This window comes from Lynx rufus, unplaced genomic scaffold, assembly GCF_022079265.1.
Source record: "Lynx rufus isolate CCGP_SWC_20201006 ecotype Redwood Valley unplaced genomic scaffold, mLynRuf1.p SCAF_11, whole genome shotgun sequence".
In the NCBI taxonomy this organism is placed as follows: Eukaryota; Metazoa; Chordata; class Mammalia; order Carnivora; family Felidae; genus Lynx; species Lynx rufus.
Genome location: NW_025814825.1, coordinates 54,923,659 through 54,945,560, shown reverse-complemented (window position 1 = coordinate 54,945,560; position 21,902 = coordinate 54,923,659). Strand labels below are relative to the sequence as shown.

The 21,902-nt window shown below is 41.4% G+C and overlaps 1 protein-coding gene across 4 annotated transcripts in view; it reads left to right on the top strand.

Moving 5' to 3' along the window:
• SHTN1 (shootin 1) overlaps positions 1–21,902 on the top strand; it is a 100,667-nt gene that overhangs the window by 39,427 nt on the left and 39,338 nt on the right. For all 4 annotated transcript variants that reach the window (XM_047073495.1, XM_047073497.1, XM_047073499.1 and 1 more), the window contains exons 6-11: positions 855–952; positions 2,917–2,998; positions 6,796–6,890; positions 13,736–13,882; positions 16,728–16,881; positions 18,824–18,923. In XM_047073495.1, the coding sequence (XP_046929451.1) occupies positions 855–952; positions 2,917–2,998; positions 6,796–6,890; positions 13,736–13,882; positions 16,728–16,881; positions 18,824–18,923 (676 nt within the window). The remainder of the gene's footprint in view (positions 1–854; positions 953–2,916; positions 2,999–6,795; positions 6,891–13,735; positions 13,883–16,727; positions 16,882–18,823; positions 18,924–21,902) is intronic.

Here is a 21,902-nt window from a genome sequence, read left to right as displayed (position 1 = left end):
GTAAATAACCCCAGAGAAGGTTTTTTTTTTTTTTATTGTTCTTGGAGAAGGGTAAGAAATTAAATGCAGTTAAAAACCAAGTCACAAAACTGTAGGCCCGGGTATCAATTTAAGTACTTGGTGCTAAGCTGTGTATATATATTTTTTAACGTTTGAGTGGTGGAAATAACTTTCATCTAATACCAAAAACATTTTCACTTACAGTTGCTAATATTTCCATCTTGGTAATCCAGTCTTCGTTAAATCCCAATAATCAGAAATATGAAATAACTTAAGAAACCATGCACCAAAAACTCTGGAGAGAAAATTACTAGAATTAACCCTTTTTCAAAGAGGTTGTATTTTGAGTCACTTCAAATAGTATTTGAGGGCTATCCACTGGCAGCAGGTCAGGATTTTTTTCTGCAAATGAAAATCTGCAAATTATCAGCTGCCCAATTGTTTATTCTATTGTATTGTGACGAGAGCCCATGGCCATTTTAAAATAAAGAGGAAATTAGTACAGTGCCTTAATTTGTTTCCCTGAAATCTTAAAAAAATTTACTTCTCAAAGGCCAGGTAGTTTTCTAAAATATGTGTTTGATAGAATGTAAAGAAAACATGATCTAGTATATTTAAGGACATGGTGAGATCATGAGATATAAAATTATTAATAACTGTGGCTGTGTACGGGGGCACAGAATGAGATTTCCATTGTTCTCTGCTTCTTCATTTTTGTTTTAATTGTTAAATAACCTTGACCATAAGCTACACGTGCACTGGCATTTTCAATTCTTTTGACAAGATTGATTTCTTTTTTTAAGAAGAAGTTCATTGATACTGTTTCCCCCTTTATTTTTGCTTTGAAAACGCAGAACTTCGAGATCAAATTGTATCTGTTCAGGAAGAGAAGAAGATATTAGCCATCGAATTGGAAAATCTCAAGAGCAAACTTGTAGAAGTAATTGAAGAAGTACGTATCTTAGGCCTGAAGGGCAAGCCTTTTGGTGTTTTCAGGGCATTGGAGACCGGCTAAGTTAAAAAATTGCCTTTGGGAGTTCATTTCTGACACGAGAACCGTGTACTAATCTTAATCTTCTCTTCTACCCCCTGTTTCAAACATACAAAATACCGTAGACAAGAAGATCGCGAACATTCGTATCCTCACTACTTAGCTCAGTAAATAAAGCACCAAAATAGCAACGAAGCTCTCCCTTTGCCCCCCGTCTTTCGCCGTGTGAGACAGATTTGTAAGAATGGCACCTGCAGTTTAAGTCCTCCACTTTATTGCTGCTGGTGAAGAAGTGTGTTGCTTCTCCTTCAGCTGGTTGGCCGAGTTGGTCTGTCCTTGTGTGCCTCCAACATAAGCACACGTGATAGGCGGTAGAATGGGTTCAAGTGGGTGTTTGGAGAATCTTCTTATTTTTCCGTGTGAATGGTCTTGAGGGACAGGAGCACATAATTGCCTTTCTCTGCACGACGCTTCGAGGAACTGCAGTCTTCATTTAGCTTGTGTCAGTGAGTGGCTCCCAGATTCTGCAGCCCAAGCTTCCAAACCCACACACTCCAGCACCTAGCTATCCCTCCGGTGGCTTGCAGGTAATGCCAAGGCCTCGATCCCTGCAGTGGGCAGCCTCATCCAGTTACCTAAGTTTGCACAACGTATCTGACCGTTTTCTTAAGGGCCATCATGGGAGACATGTTGGGAAGCAGTGGCCACCAGTTTCAGCCTCGCTCCGGTTTCCTTACTGTGGCAAGACATCCTCATGAGGGAGAAGAAGGGTGATGATATTTTAGAAGTGGGATTCCTGTTGGAGATCTTATACCAGTTACTAATTCAAACCAAAATCAAAAATCTAATTTATACTAAAAGCAACCAGTTCACAGGCTCTGGCATGCTGATTGATTCAGTCCTTTTCCAGGACCACGATCTTAGTGTGTTTCTTAACTGTAACCATAGGAGAGAGACACACACATTTTGATGTACTCTGTTCCTTAATTATGATTATTTACTGATAATCCTGCCCCCTCCCACTTAGAAGTGTTACCGGAAGCCCTTTCGGAAGTTATTTTTGTTATGACTATTTCAGATGTGTGGAAAGTATCAAAAACAAAATAACGAATATCCATATCCCTACTACCTGGCTTAATACGTAGTCTTGAAGATCCCAGTGGATTTCTTCCTGACTGCAATCCCTACCCTCCCTGCCCTGTTTCCCTAAACAGTCATTATTCTAAACTTGTTTTTTATCATTCCAGTGCATGTATTTACATCTTTTGCTATAATAAATAGTATTTTGAGGGTTTTTAAATGATGTAAATGTACCTGCTTTTTAAAATTCAATATAGCGCATTTGAGATTTATCCTCTTTGATACATGTAACTTCACATTCTTTTTTGTTTTAATTGGTCCTATATGATATTCTTTCCTATTGACCGATGTCAAAATTACCTCAGAAATGTGTTTTGGGGGAAGATTTTCATGTGTGTTTTACTCAAGCCCAAAGTCATCAAAGTTTAAGGTGTTTTTTTTACTTAAAAAAATTAATGTACGTTTTACTTAAGCCAAATGTCATCAGAGTTTGAAATGAATACCAAAATTGAGTATTGGATCTCAGACCAAATGATTCCTCTATTTTCTGGGTGCTTTCTGGTTGGATTTTTGCATTTTAAAATATGAGTCATTTACATTGTTAGGGACCAGTGCCATTTGGAATTTGTAAATAAGTTCTCTACCAAATGTATATCCTAACTTAAATAGCTACCTTTGAGGCCTTAAGAAGGACCTTAATAAAAGCCCAACACGGTAAAGCCAATGACTGCTTTAAATTGTAGCTTTGTGTTGAATGTTGGACAGCAGTTTGAGTGTTGCACATCGCCATATGTCGTGTTTTACAATGTTGGGTGTTTCCTTCCCCCGCAATCTCACAATTTTAGGTAAATAAAGTTAAACAAGAAAAAGATGTTTTGAATTCAGAAGTTCTCGAACAGAGAAGAGTCTTAGAAAAATGCAATAGAGGTACGTGTTTCCAGTCTTTTTTCTCCGATACATATGTAATTTATTTGGTTTACATACCTTTTGTGTTGTTTTATACTTGTGCCTAAAGATTCTTGTAGCAAGAATATCTTGTAGCAAGAATAGTGTTTTTTTCCCGATTTCTAGCAATGAGTCTCTCTCTTTTCCGTTGTTTTATCACCCACCTTAGAGTCTTGGGACTTCTAGGAAGTGCTTTTGCTTGAGGAAATTACAACCCACTTTATTTTTTTTTTTTATTTATATTTGGGACAGAGAGAGAGACAGAGCATGAACGGGGGAGGGGCAGAGAGAGAGGGAGACACAGAATCGGAAACAGGCTCCAGGCTCTGAGCCATCAGCCCAGAGCCCGACGCGGGGCTCGAACTCACGGACCGCGAGATCGTGACCTGGTTGAAGTCGAACGCTTAACCGACTGCGCCACCCAGGCGCCCCTACAACCCACTTTAAACCCAAATACTATTCTGTCTCTAGGTATCCTGGGACCATGGCCATATTGGCTCTCCCCTAGTATTTATGTATTTTGTAGGTTATTTTTAATCTGAAAGAGATGAGGATATCTACATAGATACATGCAACATGATATGATTTTATTTATTAAAATTTTTTTAATGTTTGTTGATTTTTGAGAGAAAGAGAGATAGAGCAGGGGAGGGGCAGAGAGAGAGGGAGACACAGAATCCGAAGCAGGCTCCAGGCTCTGAGCTGTCAGCACAGAGCCCAACAAGGGGCTCAAACCCACAAACTGCGAGATCGTGACCTGAGCTGAAGTTGGATGCTTAACTGACTGAGCCACTCAGGGGCCCCGATATGATACAGTTTTAAATTGAGAGGATGTAGAAAATGGGACAAAGTGAAAGTAAAATGAAATACTGATACACAGATTACATGCTTGCTCTGAAGTCGTGCACATTCCTGCCTGTGTGCCTGAAATCTGGCTCTGAGCTGTCCGGCCATCAGCATGATGTGAGGTTCATGATATGTATCTGAATCACATAAAAATGAACCTCTTGATCAGGAGAAGCAGACCTGGTCCCATGGTGAGAAGGAAATTTCTCCAAAGGCTACCTTTAAAGAAAACAGAATCCTTGCTAATGAAACACAGCGTCAAGTCTCACGGGGACAGTTTTTTAATGTCCCCTGGTTTAGGACAAGAGAGTGATGCCAAAGTGGAGTTCTGCAGACACAGTTCTGAGCTTTTTGTCCACCCCCCCCCATTCACTCTCATTTCTAGTTCAGAAGCTACGACACTGAAAGGAAATCTTCCAGCCTTCCCTGTTGTGATTGGTGGTGGTTCTCCACCTTTGTGTCACGAATTGAGGTTTTTGAATAAATGAAGGACCTCGTAGTTAAGTGTGGGAGATGTGATAGACTGTGACATTTGCTCGGCTGTCTCCACATTTAGGAAGATAGTAATGATCTTGACGTACTGTGCTAGAAGCAGGGGGTTCTACGAAGGTTAATCACATGGGTCCTTGCCTTCAGAGAACCCTGTATCTAGGAAGAGAGAGAGATTATGTAAATGCATGACTAGGACCAACGTAATTTCTTTCAGAATCCAAGTAAAGAGGGCCAGGACATGTGCAAATTCACTTTGTATTATGGTGCACTGGACATAGAAAAGAGAGTCAATTATCTTGCCCTGGCTTCCGATACTCACCGCCGTCTTTGTTTTCTTCCTGAAATTTCTTTTTTTAAATAGGTTTGAAAATTATTTAGCTCTCAGGGACCTATAATTCACATCACAGACCACCACTTCTATTGCTTTACTTGGTAAGACTTTTAGTCTTTCCTCTGAGAAGGCAGTAGATTTACGGCGTACAGAGTTTGAAATTCTATGTCATTACACGGCAAACCCGTCCTTAGTCAGTTAGGACTGAAGTGTCCTGGCGGAACGTTGTGTGAAAGGAGCCATTAAGAGAGCCTTTTTAAAGATTTTATTGATATGACTCAGCTCGGGCTTGAAAGTACCTCTCCAGAGGCAGATTGAGAGACTAGTGTGATATCTACCTATGTTGTGCCTAATTTCTAACACCGCCATCACTCCCTCTGGCCTGTCTATATCATTATTTAACAACACAGGCCGCAAAATGTCAAAAAGTAGCAAAGCTTTCACGTTACTCTTATTTGACAGGACCTTGCCTTTGAAGATGTCTGTCCTGCATTGATTCTTTAATTCAGAGCTCTGACTCTGGGCCTGAATGGATCTGAGCCCGTTTCTCTTTATAAACATGGAAGATACTTAAAAACAACATATATGCGTATGTATATGTGTGTGCATATGTATACATATGTATACGTATACATGTGTATACATATATACACACACATGTATGTATATATATTTTTATGTTATATGTATTTATATATATTATACACACATATATATATATTTTCCTTTTTATTCAGGTAATATACTTTTTTGGTGGAAAGTATAGATTCATGTAGGAATAGGAAAAGGGAAAAAATTTCAAGGTTTACAGTTCAGAGATAAGCGCTATTAACATCGTGTATATTCTTCCAATCTAAAGAAAACTCTCTCTCTGTTAAATTGTTTGCTAAATGTGTTTATAACATTGATGGAAGATGAAGAAAGTATCAGCAAAGAAATGATCTCTTTACCCACTGGTACTTTACAAGCGCCCTGAACATCAGTCTCCATTTGTACCCCTTGGATTTTTATCATTTCTTTTCTTTATAATAAGTTCTACCAACTATGTAGATATCTCTAGACAGCATGTTGTTTAATTTTGCATATTTTTGAACTTTATATTAATGGTATCCCTTCACATGTGTGCTTCTGCAACTTTCTGGGTTTGTGGGGTCTATTCCTGCTGAAGGCCATTGGTGTGGTGTGTTGATTTTCACTGCTGCACAATATGCCATTCGATGTCTATACCAAAATTCATTGACCCAGTATCCTGTTGGTGGATGTTTGAGGTTTTTTTCCAGTTTTTTTTGCTATTCCAAGTCAGACGGTCATGAGAATTCTCACAGGCATCTCCTGGCGCACATATCCAAGCATTTCACTAAGATCCACGCCAAATACACGTTTATCCTCTGTCCCACTGCGTGACACCAGAGGACTTACTAAGTAGGTTTACATTCTGGTTAGCAGTGTTTGTTCCCATGTTCTTCATCCTCTCCAGACTTGGTGTAACTCTCCTTAATTTTTGCCAGTTCCCTCCTTGTGAGTATAAAAAGGTACCTGTGGTTTTACTTTCCATTTCTCTGATTACTAATGAAGATGAGTATCTTTCCATGCGTTCACTGGCCTCTCACGTTTCATCTTCTGCGAAAGGCCTCGTCGATCTGTAGCTTTTAAAAAAGGGAAGTAAGCTCATTTAAAAAAAATACCACGAATGTCTTTTGGTTCAAGAAATATGCAATGTCATTTCGATGGCAGAATTATATTTCTTGTAAATTATATACTCTACTGGTCGTCCCCCATGAAACCATCTGGATGATTTCACTGTCGTCTATGGCAATGCCAAGAGCATTCTCGCAGCTTAACCTCTGGACGTGTTCATGATTTGCTCTCTCGGGGGAATCAGTACCTTCCTAAATGTGCAAGTGTCGAGTCAGAGGGCGTGAATAGTTTTGGATTTTTGATTCACATCGCCGAGTTGTCCTCCAAAAAGGTTTGATCGATTTATATTCCAAGCAGCGATGGATGAGGGTGCTTGAGTGCCGATGCAAAGAATCTCTTCAGCACTGCTTTTCACCCATCTTCCTGATAGTCTGTGTGGTGTCTTGTCCATATCTTTTCCTCCTCTCCTCAGTGTCCATGCTGGCAGTAGAAGAGTATGAAGAGATGCAGGTTAACTTGCAACTGGAGAAGGACCTTCGAAAGAAGGCGGAGTCATTTGCACAAGAGGTAAGTATCCAGAGACCTAGTTTTTTCGTTTTTTAAAAAATTGTTTTAAGCATTTATTTATTTTTGAGAGAGAGAGAGAGACAGGGCATGAGCAGGGGAGGGGCAGAGAGAGAGGGAGACACAGAATCCAAAGCAGGCTCCGGGCTCCGAGCTGTCAGCACCGAGCCCGACATGGGGCACAGAGAACCCACAAACCGCGAGATCATGACCTGAGCCGAAGTCAGACCCTCAACTGAGTCAGCCAACCAGGCACCCCTCCAGAGACCTAGTTTTAAGTGTTTGTTTCTTAAAGAACTTTGGAGATGATGTATCAAAATAGGGTTTTTTTTTTATTATTTTTTTTAACGTTTATTTATTTTTGAGACAGAGGTAGAGCATGAATGGGGGAAGGGCAGATAGAGAGGGAGACACAGAATCGGAAGCAGGCTCCAGGCTCTGAGCCATCAGCCCAGAGCCCGACGTGGGGCTTGAACTCACAGACCGCGAGATCGTGACCTGAGCTGAAGTCGGCCGCTTAACCGACTGAGCCACCCAGGCGCCCCCAAAATAGGTTTTGAAATTGAATAAGAACTCACCACTTTGTTTCTAAAGATTTTTTTTTTTTAATTTTTTTTTTCAACGTTTATTTATTTTTGGGACAGAGAGAGACAGAGCATGAATGGGGGAGGGGCAGAGAGAGAGGGAGACACAGAATCGGAAACAGGCTCCAGGCTCTGAGCCATCAGCCCAGAGCCCGATGCGGGGCTCGAACTCACGGACCGCGAGATCGTGACCTGGCTGAAGTCGGACGCTTAACCGACTGCGCCACCCAGGCGCCCCAAGATTTTTTAATATTTTTTTTAAGTAATCGGTACACACAACATGAGGGCTCAAACTCACAGTCTAGAGATCAAGAGTTGCATGCTCTACCAACCGACCCAGCCAGGCACCCCAAAACTTATCACTTAAAATAAGGGAGGCGGCTATGAAATAGCATCAAGGTCCCTGATCGTGGTGTCAGTAGATCTGGGTTCAAATTTTGGCCACGTCAGTCAGTCACTGGTCGTATGACTTAAGAGTATTAGCCTTCTTGGGGCTTCACTTTCACTGTCTGTAAAATGGGTGATGCTTGCTAGTGGCTCAGCCAAGTGATTTCAAAATCACATGGCAGGATTCTTCAATCCTGGTACAGGATTTTGTACTGTAACATGCTGTACGAGGGAAAGAAATTCTATTTGGGGATGCCTGTAACTTACGATGAGAAGTCCCGCTTGAGTACGGGATGCCTGTATATTTCAAAAAGCCCTAAGAATCCAGGGTCCACCTCCAATACCACCCCAAACAACAGTATCATGGTGTTAGTATTTCTCTTCACCTCCTAGACGGTGATCTCCTTCCATAAGCTGATTCTTCCACTTGCTGTGGAACACTGCCACGCTGTATACCCATCATCTCGGCCTTTCGCCAGAATAATGGTTTTCCTCTCGTGTCAGAGATAAGCTTTGAGCCTCTCATGTTCCGACCACCCTTCGTTGACCTGTTGTCACTGGGTTTTTCATGGCCCTGGGGCTGGTTTACAGGGAAACGATGAGGCACCAGTTGGCTGAACTATAACAGCTTGTGATATGGCGCTGGTCTGCCCGAGATCTCCATCTACCTAGAAGCAGTTTGAGTCTGCCTGTGCCCTGTAGGTTGTGCCAGAAAGTAGCTAAGGAAATGTAAAACATTCATAGGTAGAAGTAACCAAGGTGTAGAAGGAAGACAAAGCGTGGGGTTATGGGAATGACATTTGAAAATCAGATTATGGTTTTGTGCAGGAGTCTTTCTGCACTCGAATGTAGCTGTGCTAGCAATGAACTCTGTAAAAGGTTTCGTCCGAGACGTCAATTTGAAATATTATGATTCATTTTATTCAGAGAGTTTAATGAAAGGTGAGTAAAAATTGTTCTCTTGTTACTTGGAAGAAAGAGAAAAGAATTGAAGTGTGTCAGAGCCCTTCGGAAAAGCTACAGCGATGTAAATAATGGCACCAGATAAACAGCTGAGGGGGAGCGAGAGTAGGGATGATGTGAAGACGCCTCCACCGTAAAACTGAAAAGGCTGGCTTGTTTTCGACCCGAATGCCAGCGTCTGATTTTGAGAGACATTTTCACTTTTACATCTGTTGTTCGTGGAACAATATTAGAATACAAAGCAGCTCGAAGAAAACTTGAAGGCCACGCAGCAGCAGAGAAGATAGACGGGAGAAGCAGGATTCCGCTAAGAATATGAAAATGAGTGGTGGACCCTGCCCTTCACCTGGTAGTGATGGGCGGAAACGCGACCCTGACCTGTGACCCCGGCACGAGGAGACGGAGGTGGGAGGAGGGAGAGCAAGGGCACTTACTGGTGCCCTCAGTACTTGCAGTGGTGCTCGATGTTTTTTTATAGTATCTACATTCGACCTGCACAATAGCGAGAAGAAAACTGGTTTTTTTTCAAAATATGGTCAGATTGGAAGCCATATACCTTCCCCTTTGCACGGTTGACAGATTCTCAGCTTTTCCACGGAAAACTACTGCTCAACAGTGCATAACTTGACAAGAGAAGTGACTCTTTTGCATTTTGGTTTTTAGTGCATTTAGCAAACATCTTCAGAAGCCAGTGTCTGCGCTCATCGGGGGGTGGGGGGACTATAATGGCAAAGGAAGCAGCTATGACCCCTGCCCTTCTGGAATTTAAGGTCTGGAGCCTTAGAATTCAATAGTTAACTTACTTCATGTTTTTAACCACAAAAGGAATGCATATACCTTGTAAAAAATACAAACAGTTCTAAAATGTGTAGAGTAAAAAAATGGGGAGTTTTCTCCACACTCCTACTTCTACCTGTCCATTAAAAAAAAGTGCATGTGGGGGCACCCGGGTGGCTCAGTGAATTAAGTGTCCGACTTCAGCTCAGGTCATGATCTCACGGTGCGTGAGTTTGAGGTCTGCGTTGAGCTCTGTGCTGACAGCTCAGAGTCTGGAGCCTGCTTTGGATTCTGTGTCCCTACCTCTCTCTGCCGCACCCCCCCTCTCAAAAATAAAATAAATAAGCATGCAAATTAGTGGGTCACAACCAGAATTTCTTTTTAAAAAAATGCATATGCACGTACACACATGGGAATATTACTCAGCCACAAAGAAGAATGAGATCTTGCCATTTGTGACAGCATGGATGGATCTAGAGGGTATTAGGTTAAGTGAAGTAAGTCAGAGAAAGACAAATATGATTTCACCTACGTGTGGAATCTAAACAAAACCAACACAAAAGCAGAAACAGACCCATAAATACAGAGAACAGACTGGTGGTTGCCAGAGGGGAGGGGAGCATGAGGGGATGGAAAAAATGGGTGAAAAAAAAGGCAACATAGAAAAACAAAACAAAAACAGGACCCTCCCTCAATAAGGAAGAAACAGCCAGTTGTCTTCCTGTGTTAAGTTTTTGTGTTTTCTTCAATGTAATTTCATTTTTTTAATAGAAACAGTATTTTTTCTTTTTTTAAAGTTTATTTATTTACTTAGAGAGAGAGTACATGCGGGTGATCAGGGGAGGGGCAGAGAGAGAGGGAGGGAGAGAATCTCCAGCAGGCTCCATGTTATCAGCACAGAGCTTGATATGGGGCTTGATCTTACAAACTATGAGATCATGGCCTGAACTGAAATCAAGAGTCGGACACTTAACTGACTAAGCCACCCAAGTGCTCCGATGTAATTTTAGTTTTTAATGAAAGATTTTCCTGTACTTTTTGAATATAGTTTTTCTTGCTAGTCAGGGTAGTTTTCCTTATTAGAAAGCATGGGTGCCTCATTCCGAGTGTAGTCTGGATATACTAGGGGACTGTTGTGTAATCGGTTCTGTTCTTCTCCCAGACAACTCAGGTGATATTTAATATTCTTCCGGAAAGAATGAATTATATATTAATGACACAAGCTTTTCTTCTCTTTTTCATTCTTTGAAAAGATTCATGAAATTCCTCCAAAATCCTGGAATCTATGTTTGTGTGATAAGAGACTAACCTCCCTAACCCTAGCTGTCAAGTTCTTATCATAGTTAAAAGCCAAAGTCATAGGCATTTGGTCACTAAATTTCCTTTAAACACATCGTTAGAAGGCGTTGTGTAGAATATTTCATGTTAGTGTCTTAAAGTCTAGAAAAAGTCAGACTAAGTCTTTTCACGTTACCATCGTTACCTAGGGGAATTTATTTTCTGTATGTTCTTTTCATTGTATGCTTTTACTATTTAGGGATTGTTACAGGGTTTTGAGAAAGAAATTCACATTATTAACATCCCCAAGACATAATCTTCACCTTTTCTTTTCAAAAGAACCAAGTTGAGATAATTTTTGATCGTGTAAATCTGAACAAGTTTTCCCGAGTGCTGTGTAGGGAAGGAGAGCTGTGTCTTTCCCCCAAGAGAGAACGGGAGCTCAGAGAAGCAGTGCAGTGAGAGGGACACAGCCGTGCCTTGACTGATGACAGTGGCCTGTGCCCAGCACTGTTCGTCTGCTGAATTCACCGGCTCTGTCCTGGTCGCCCACACCAACTGCTGCCTCTCTTTCTGCTCCTGGCCACCAAGCACTCTTGGGAAAAGCCCTCACTTGCCGGAAAGCCAGAGAACTCAGTGACTCTGGCTGCTATTTTCAGGCCTTCCTGTTTCCTCTCTAAGGTATTTGCTAAGACACCGGCAAGGGACCCCAATCAAGTTGAGTTTTAAGAGGGGAAAAATGACTTAAAACATTACTGTAATAGTAATAATAGCAATAATAATAATAATAATGTTTTAAGAGGGGAAGATGCCTTAAAACATTACTGTAATAATAGTAAAAAGTTTTAAGAGGGGAAGATGCCTTAAAACATTAATAATAATAATAATAATAATAATAATGTTTTAAGAGGGGAAAAATGCCTTAAAACATTACTGTAATTCTGTAACTCAGAATAGCTCATTTCAATTATACTGCTGGTTTCAGATGCCAAACCTGGATGGTTCTTCCCTAGCACAGCGATGCCTTTGACCTCACCGTCCTGGTGCGCAGCACCTATGCGTGTGCACACACGCCCATTCCCTCACGCCTCCTCGGCACATTCCATTCTTACACAGGAATGAGCTGTCTGGTGGAAGGCGAATGCCAGTTTTACTTTCAAATGCCTTTAAGAATCTCAAACTCTGGGGGCGCCTGGGTGGCTCAGTCGGTTAAGCGGCCGACTTCGGCTCAGGTCATGATCTCGCGGTCTGTGAGTTCGAGCCCCGCGTCGGGCTCTGTGCTGACAGCTCAGAGCCTGGAGCCTGTTTCAGATTCTGTGTCTCCCTCTCTCTGCCCCTCCCCTGTTCATGCTCTGTCTCTCACTGTCTCAAAAGTAAATAAAACGTTAAAAAAAAAAATTAAAAAAAAAAAGAATCTGAAACTCTGAATCTCTACTATAATAATATGGGCCTGATTTCAGAGTTTATGAAACATCTCATGTGTAGAATCACCTGGTGGCTCACGTGTGGAGGGATATTAAGGAAAAGAAGCAACAGGTTCATAGAGAATAATGTCGTATTCAAAAATGTAACCTTGTGAAGACTAGGTGAATAATGTATGTAAGTTGCTTAGTAAAGCGGCCAGTAAACATTAATGTACCTTTTCCCATTTCTTCTTGACCCCCCTAACTTAACTACTTTTATCACTGGGGAAAAGCTAATTGGTTTAAAACAAAACATTAGGTTTAGTAAATATCAGAGGAAGGAGATTAGCCAGGTGGTTGAGAGCTTAGGCCTCGAAATCAGACAGATCTTAGCTTAAATCCTGGTTTTGCCACTTTCGTGTGTTCTTGGGAAAGTTGCTTAACCTCTCTGACTTCAGTTACCTTATTAGGAAAAATGAGATACTAATAGCATCTACTTGACAGTGGTGTTCTAGGGATTAGATGATGTGATACATGTGAAATCAATACCACATCTATCACATAGTGTTAGTAAATTTTAGCTCTTCAAGGAAGAAGTATTTAACTCATAGGATTTATGTAAGGATTAAAATAACACGTATAAAATATTTAGTAGAGTACTTGGTATAAGATAAGTTCTTAATAACTATTAGTCAGGACTATTAAGTATTAATGTATTTTAAAACAATAAAACAGGGGCGCCTGGGTGGCTCAGTCAGTTGAGCGTCCGACTTCAGCTCAGGTCACGATCTCATGGCTCGTGAGTTCGAGCCCCGCGTCAGGCTCTGGGCTGATGGCTCAGAGCCTGGAGCCTGCTTCTGATTCTGTGTCTCCCTCTCTCTCTGCCCCTCCCCATTCATGCTCTGTCTCTCTCTGTCTCAAAAATAAATAAACATTAAAAAAAATTAAAAAAAAAAACAATAAAACAATGAAAAACTGAGGTATAAAATAAGACTCATTTATTGCATATATGCCTAATTGGGGCAAGGGTGAAGGTCCTTGAAGACAGCATCAAAGTTATGGTTGAAATCATAGGGGTCATTACTTCTAGAACTATGATACTGTACCACTCAGCAATCGTCTTTAACTTTTTAAAAAACGTTTATTTATTTATTTTTAGAAAGAGAGAGAGAGAGAAAACACAAGTGGGGGAGGGGCAGAGAGAGAAGGAGAGAGAACCCAAAGCAGGCTCCACCCTGTCAGTGCAGAGCCTGACGCGGGGCTCGATCTCGCAAACCACGGGATCATGACGTGAGCCAAAACTAAGAGTCAGATGGTCAGCCAACTGAGCCACCCAGGCGTCCCACCTTTAATTTTTTAACAGAAGCTCCACGTGCTTTCCTGTTGCTCTGGTTTCGGTTGGGGAGATACTCGAGATTGATTGGCACGTATATCTTTTTGTCCTTCCCTCTTACAGATGTTCATTGAACAGAACAAGCTCAAGAGACAGAGCCATCTTCTGCTGCAGAGCTCTGCCCCCGACCAGCAGCTGTTGAAAGCTTTAGAAGAAAATGCAAAACTTGTCCAGCAACTTGAAGAAGAGAGAATTCAGCATCAGAAGAAGGTAACAGGTTTTCTTCTGGAGTCTGGATACACACCAACCTGCAAGAGAGGGCTCAATGCGGTCCCTAGATAGAGCTCCCTCCTTGGCATTAGTGAGTCTTTCCAGTCTTCTCGTTTTTTAGAAAAATGTCACCAGCAAATGAAGTTAATTTAGTACCCAATTGAAGATTTAGAGCGCACTATCCCAGACTTCATAATGATCTTTAAACTGTCCAAAGGACTGAAGAAATGAGGGAAAGAGAGAGCACTCGAAAGGAGCTTGGTTAAGGCCCAGAAAGCACGGTTGGGACATCTGCGAGTTGATTGTGTTTCTGGAGACCGCATACACCGCGAGAAGTGTGTTTGTCTCGGAGAGCTCATTGGAAGGCATGGGTTTTGTTCAAAGAGGGAGGGAGCGTCCATGTTAGTAGTAATTGTTTGCTTAGAGAAAATTTCCGATTTTGTAAAACTCGCACAAATATATATGTTTAAAGACTTCCCAAGTGGTTATTTCATTTTGTTCGAGTGGAGCGATTCCAGCAGACACAGCCCACCTTCCTGCGCCAGGCAGAAAAGATCGTCATCCCGGTAGGTGAGAGAGAGGAGGCGGGAGGGGTGGGCAGGCGAAGAGGTGGAACAAAGACTGTGAAGTTAAAGAAACCACTTAAGAAAAATTACATCAATATTTATACTACTCACAGCGTACCTCGTTTGTGAAGAAAAGGTTGTTGGCTGCCGTTTTATCATCACCTGTCAAAGTCTCTCTCAGCGATAATATTGACGTTTAATCCTCGGAAGTTTCTGGAGTTTTTACAAAGTTGGTCATGGGGCAGAGTTGATTTTTTTTTCCCCCTCAGTGAGGAATGTTGGTGTATGCGTAGAACCTCCAGATGAGTGGAGAGTGGCAGCGGTTGCCCCTGGGAGGAGAGCTAGGGAATAGAGCGGGGAGGAGAGAATTTTTTTCTTTTTTTCTTTTGGTCCCCACATGCAGGAATTACCATTTCACATAAAGAGAGGGAGGATAAAAGAAGGGTTATGTTCATTCAGCTCGTGTTGGAATTGTCTCAGTTTTGAAAAGTCTTACTAGTTGTAGTTAGCGCATTTAGTAAATAACATGGGCCTAGAGCCAACCGAATTGACGTGAGGTGTGGGATTCAGCCACTGTATATCTACCTTGCCGGGGTAGGAAGAGAGAATAGGTGATACTAAATTTGAGCACATCGTGAATGCAGTTGTAGCAATCAGGACTTGTAAGGCGGTTACGTTAGAATATATACTTCCTCTGGGTGGTCTTTCATGCGTGTGGTCTTAAATAGCTCTCCCCTGTCTGTGGGATCCCCTGCAGACTTCCCAGCAATCTTTTCAACGCTGTGTTGTTTTCACGATGATGAGAACAACACATACTTCATCTAATGAACAAACTTTTAAAATGCGGTACAAGTTAAAGAAGAAATGAAGATTACCCAAGAATTCCATATTTTGGTACCTATCCAAGCTTTATGCAAATAGAGAATTTTATGAAGGTAGTTTAAATGGAATAATACCGTGCATACTGTTCTACAATCTGATTTTTTTTTCCAGCTGGTAACGTATCATCCTGTGTCAGTGTGTAGTGAGCTGTGTGATTTTAAATGGTTGTATATAGGACCTCATTTAGTGAACACGCTATGATTCCTTAAATCGATAATATTGGTGGATATTTATTTTCAATTCTTCCCTGTTACTAAGAACACTGTAGTGAACACATTTGAATACGTATCTTACTATTTCTTTTCTTTTTTAAGATTTTTGTAAAGTTTATTTATTTTGAGAGAGAGAGAGGAAAAGAGAGCCTGCATGAGCGAGTGGGTGAGGGGAAGAGAGAGAAGGAGAGAGAGAGAATCCCAGGTAGATTCTGTACTAGCAGCACAGATCCTGACGCAGGGCTCAATCTCACAAACTGCAAGATCGTGACCTGGGCCGATCTCAAGAGTCAAACACTTAACGAATTGAGCCACCCAGGCACCCCGACTTACTATTTCTTTAAGGCAAATTTTAAAAGTAGTATTGCTGAATCAAATGGTCTTTCTTTCTTTTCTTTTCTTTCTTATTTTAGAGAGAGAGAGAGCGAGCATGCATGAATGGGAGGAGGGGCAGAGAGAAAAAAATCTTAAATTTTTTTTAATATTTATTTTTGAGAGAGACAGAGACAGAATGTGAGTGGGTTAGGGGCAGAGAGAAAGAGAGAGAGAGGGAGACACAGAACCCGAAGCAGACTCCAGGCTCTGAGCTGTCAGCAGAGCCCGACGCGGGGCTCGAACTCACGAGCTGTGAGATCATGACCTGAGCCAAAGTCAGATGCTCAACTGACTGAGCCACCCAGGCGCCCCCAGAGAGAAAGAATCTTAAGCCTGGGAACTCGATCCCACAGCCTGGGAATCATGACCTGAGCCAAATTCAAGAGTCGGTCGCTTAACCAGCTGAACCACCCAGGCACCCCTCTTTCTTCTTTTTTTGTTTTTTAAAGGTTTTTGATACTTGTTACCTAATTGTCCCCCAAGGGTTCTTTTTCATGCTACTTTAATGTTCTCTTGAAAATGGGTATGAAAGTAATAATCTGTTTTAAATGAATTTCATAGGTATTATTTTACCTTTTTGACCCATGTTTACACATTTAATTATCTGGGATATTAAGTCTCCAATAAATTTATATCGACTCACATAGCTGGTATTTTAAGCATTGACTGTACTCTAGGATTTGGGTGGTTTTTAGGATGGATTGGAATCTCTTTGCCATGAATTGGAAAGTAAAGGGAAACAATGATGTTTTTCCCCTTTATTTTTGCTTGACAAAGGAAAGACTGTAAAGTTCTGTTTATAAATTCCAGGTGAAAGACTTAGAGGAACAGCTAGAAAACGGAGCACTCCACAGAGAGATACGCAACCTTAAACAGCAGCTGGGGCTTCTGGAAGAAGATAAAAAGGAATTGGAATTGAAATACCAAAATTCTGAGGAGAAAGCCAGAGATTTAAAGCATTCCGGTAAAAGCATCAAGTGGGCTCCCGCGTCTTAGCAGTCTGTGAATTCCCCACGCCCAGCCCCAAGCCGGGCCGGTAGCTAGTCCAGAACCCTTGCCCAGTGCTTGAATACGCAAGTAACTGCAGTTGAGTCGAATGGCCACTGTTCTCCAATGATCCGCGAGCCCTTAGGCCTCTTTTTTGGACTCCGTGTTCGTGAGCTTCACATACAGAATTAAGAGACAAAGATACCGCTAATATGAGAAGACCAACATTTCAGCATTTCTCAGGGCTTCAGATAGGAGTGTTCGTGGAGTTCGTACGTTGTTCATTTTAGGGCGCGTTTCTAAGAAGAATTCAACTTTAATGGTTCATACAGCCCTCGTGTTTGGTGTCTAATTATACCCATGAACTAATACTTTCAGTATCACAGCTAACAATAAAATGGGCAACAATATGTATATTAAGTGGAAAAACTTTTAAAACACCAGGGGATATTTAAATCAAAGGATTTATTCAGTCAGTTCTAAGAAGGCTTGACAGGAATGTGTGAATTGGATTATTCCACAGGGATAAGTAATAAGTTTCTGTCGGGAGGTAGGTGATTTAAGGAGGCAGGCCATTCCCTTTTATAACAGCTTCAATATTCACTTCAGCTTTTTGGTTAATTTTATACTAGAATTTTGAAATCTGTATGGAAGAACCATGTAGGCTTTTTTTCCCTTTAAAAAGGATTCAATGCTTTCTAACCCACAATGAAAATGAACCACAATTTATCTTTTTTTTTTTTTTTTTTTTAAATTTTTTTTTTTTTCAACGTTTATTTATTTTTGGGACAGAGAGAGACAGAGCATGAACGGGGGAGGGGCAGAGAGAGAGGCAGACACAGAATCGGAAACAGGCTCCAGGCTCCGAGCCATCAGCCCAGAGCCTGATGCGGGGCTCGAACTCACGGAGCGCGAGATCGTGACCTGGCTGAAGTCGGACGCTTAACCGACTGCGCCACCCAGGCGCCCCACAATTTATCTTTTTAATTCGATCTAAAATTAAGAAGTATTCCATTCTTTTTAAGTGAATACCCAGGCAGCCTGTGGCCAAAGCCAGCTTGGTTATATATGTAGAAACAAATAGGCAGATCACTGGGGGTGCAGTCATTCACGGAGAGAGGACTGGCTGGGGACAGAGAGAGCCATTCCTGAGTCCAAACAGTATTCAGTGCCTAGAGCCTATCAGAGCCCATGTTAGAGGTATTCGCATCTGTGGTACACATTGAACTCGAGCTTCTTGAACTCAGAATCTGTGTCTTTGCACAGCACCAAGCATGGACCCTTTCACACTGTTGGTGCTTAAATACCTGTTTCGTTCATGACGTGAATGCATCGAATGGATAAATTGTATTTCCAGAATGTTCCTTCGCTTTTTGCAGACAGTTTCTGAAGTTAACAGACCTTTGAGAGTCTGAGTCTGGCTAAAATCAAGAACTCGAGGATTTGCAATTTTTGAAGGAAATTAAGTGGTGGGGGAAAGCGTGCTATTCAAATTCATACTGAATGCCATCTTTAAAATTAATGCCCAGTCTATACATTTTAAAAGTCCAGTATTAACAATTTCTTAGTGTTTGAGTGGCATTCCGTTTTAACAAATATTTCTTCAGCCTACTCGGTCCTTCCTCCCCGCCCGTCCAGCATTGTCCTGAGTTTATTTTTCTTTCCCATAGTTGTATTTGTGGCCACAAGACAGTCATGTTTTCTTGTAACCTGTGTAAGGCCTCTCTCGCATTAGCGGGGGCAGCCTGGAGCATAAACATGTTAAGACGTTCTGCAGTTTCCTACTGAGATTTCTAACTTTGCCCGAATAGAAAGAACTTGATTTTGAGAGAGGCTGTGTGTTTTCATCTCTGTGGGGAAAAGGTGTTGTGTTAAGTTGCCTGTTTCGGCTCTTTTCTGAACGCTTGCTCTCTGTGCAGTTGACGAGCTCCAGAAGCGGGTGAACCAGTCCGAGAATTCGGTACCTCCGCCGCCGCCTCCTCCACCGCCGCTTCCCCCTCCTCCTCCCAACCCCATCCGGTAAGCGCCTGCGGGAGGACCTCTTGGCATCAATGCCCTGCCTTGTCTGAGAACCTGAAGTTGATGTGAGCGGTAGCCCTTCTTCACAAACAAGCAAACTGCTGTCTTTGCCTCATTGGAGGAGTGGGTAGTAAAAACTCAGAAACGCTGAAACTTATCAGCTGGTACTTCTCTCAGCAGATTTTTGCAAAGGCCGATGTATCACTCCCGTCTTCTAATCTATATAGAAAGGGCAGAGACATTCCTGTGGCCTACCCTGTTCTCCTGCCCGGGATGTTCCGATTCCACGTGGATGTCCCAAACCCAGGAGCCAAGACATTTGTGTAAAAAGTCGGATGCTTCAGTTGTAAAATTTCACTCCATGATGCTGGGATTTCCGTTAAGCGGAAGACCAAGAAATTTTGAGCCTTTCTCGGGTGTTTTTCCCTTTTCGCATCCTGATCTGAATTTGAAAAGCTCCGGTTTATTCATTTACTTTAAAAATCAAAGTACTAAATGAAACAAAAATTTATCAGTAGTAATTGTCACAGACTAGTAATTAAGCTAAAAGTGCTCATTATGTTTTATCCCTAACCTCACATTTAAACCTTTAATAATGCCGAGAGAAGAACGTTCCATAAGAAGAAGATATTACGTTTACGTTCTTGTGATAGAGAATCATCTGTGCAGACAAGAATTCACTTTTTCTGAAGCCTGAGCTGACTTGATGGTCCCGAGTGCCTGAATTAAGCACAATAGACCCTAGAGTCAAACATCGCCTCCTTTACGGCTGGTGCTTCATTCTGACACCCCGCATTACGTCAGACAACCTGTTTGCCCTGGTGACAGCTTACCTCCTCATGTCATGATGCTAGCTGCTTCTGTATAATTTATTCTGGAACAAATGGAATTTAAAATTTTGCTAGCGGTTTTTGTTTTTGTTTTGTTTTGTTTGTTTTTTTTTTTTTTTTTTTTTACCTTTCATTAACTCATGTGTTTTGTTTAATCCTTTCACCCGGAGAGGCCATTTATTCACGCTTTGCACCTTTGCTGCTCCGTCTGAATAGAAAGTGTAGCATTTTCCTCCCACATGACTATGAAAATGGGACTTTGCCTTTTAAAAAGATTCTCATTAGTTTTCCTTACTGAGTAGGGGATGACATAATCTACTTTAAGCCATTGAAGTAGTCAAGGCAAAATAATTTTTACATGTGATCGGTCCGAGAGTCAATTGAAAGAATTTCAGGTATTTTAAATTCTTTTCTGCCCTGGGTAGCTAAATCTGTTGGAGATATTCTGAATTTGACATTTAAAATAGGAAATTCATCACTTTGATCTTTCTCTAAGGTGTAGAATTTTGAGCCGATAAGAAAGGTCACTTCTGTCTACGAGGAGGGAGAATTGTGAAGAAAGTGATTATAGTCTTGCCGTTGGCCTTTAATTTTTAGTCTAACAAATCTTGAAGCCCTTGGAATTAAAAGTAAAGTGTAACCTAAATAGAGTATTTTCCCAAAGAGCACTTTATAGTTACACTGAGAAATGAATGTAGGACTCAGACTATGTATGTCTAAAGCGTGAGCTCTTTTTTATAAGGCCCTTTAAAGAAAATTTTCATTGAATAACATGAATGATTTTTATTATAAGATGAATTTAAGTAGTGTAAGATGTAATTTCTCAGTAGAAAGAAATTTTTTTTTGGTAAGGAGTACTTTCTTGTCAAAGAAATATATTTGCATGTGTATTGAGTTTCACTGGACTTTGAATCCACAAATCAAGGTTTTCTAACTTTGTTCCTCAGCCATTTGTTTTACCCCGACATAGATCATGGATATAAATGAAAGCAGAAAAAAAAAAAAAGACTAGGGCCTGCTCCTTTGACCCAGGGGACAGGTGGGAGAGAGGAAAGTGAGGAAGAAGGCATACGTTGGTCATGTTTTATAGGCAGTAGTGAACGCAGGAGAGGTCCTGGGCAGGCATGCTCACGGGGAAGAGTTGGGTGTATTGGTGTATTAGTCGGCATTCTCCAGAGAAACAGAACCCGTAGGGGTGTGTGTATATACCTATGTACATGTATGTGTATACATCATATACATTCACATAAAAGATTTATTCCAAGGAATTGGTTCACATGATTATGGACTATGACAAGTCCCGGGGTGGGTTGGAAAGAGAGCCAACAAGGAGAGCCTAGGCTGTGGTTTCAGTCTGAAGGTCAGTCAGCCTCCAGACCTAGGAAGAGGCAGTGTTTCAGTCTGAGTCTGGAAGCAGGAAAAAGCAGACATCCTAATTTCAAGGCCAGAGGGCAGAAGGAATTCTGTCTTACTTGGGCAGTGGTCACCCTTTTGTTCTATTGAGGCCTTCAACTGATGCCCACCCACATTACTGACAGCAGTTTGCTTTACTCAGGCTTCCAATCTAAATGTTAGTCTTCTCCAAAAACCCTCACAGAAACACCCAGAATAATGTTTGACCCCATATCTGAATACCTCATGACCCAATCAGACTGACTCAAAATTAACTATCACAGTGGGCATGAGAAACACTTATTAAAGAATTTCAAGGTCGATGCCTTCCACTGAACCATTCAGTGTTTGGGAGCTCTTGCTTGAAGCTTTTATCCATTCAGTTGAACTGGCTGTGAAATGGGGCAGTTTTAGCCAGAGGTTTGGATTATTGGTCCCAAATGCCTTGTCCTGGTGTTCTCATCTGGCCTGGGAGACCTACTTTATCTGTAACCTAAGCCCCGTCTTGACAGAGGGCTCTTTTTTGATATTACGGATGATGCTTCTCTGGGTACCATATAAGTCTCCCAACTATAGTTCAATTCAGAATAGTTAAAGTTAATGCTTTCTCTCATCTACTTAGGTGCTTTACTTCATTTATGTAAATATACACAGATATTTCGAACAGTACAAATAACTTCCTGCTTTGTAATCTTTACGTACGATAATTCAACACTGAAAATTTCAGAACCAGAAATGGGTTCATTACAGAGTGTTG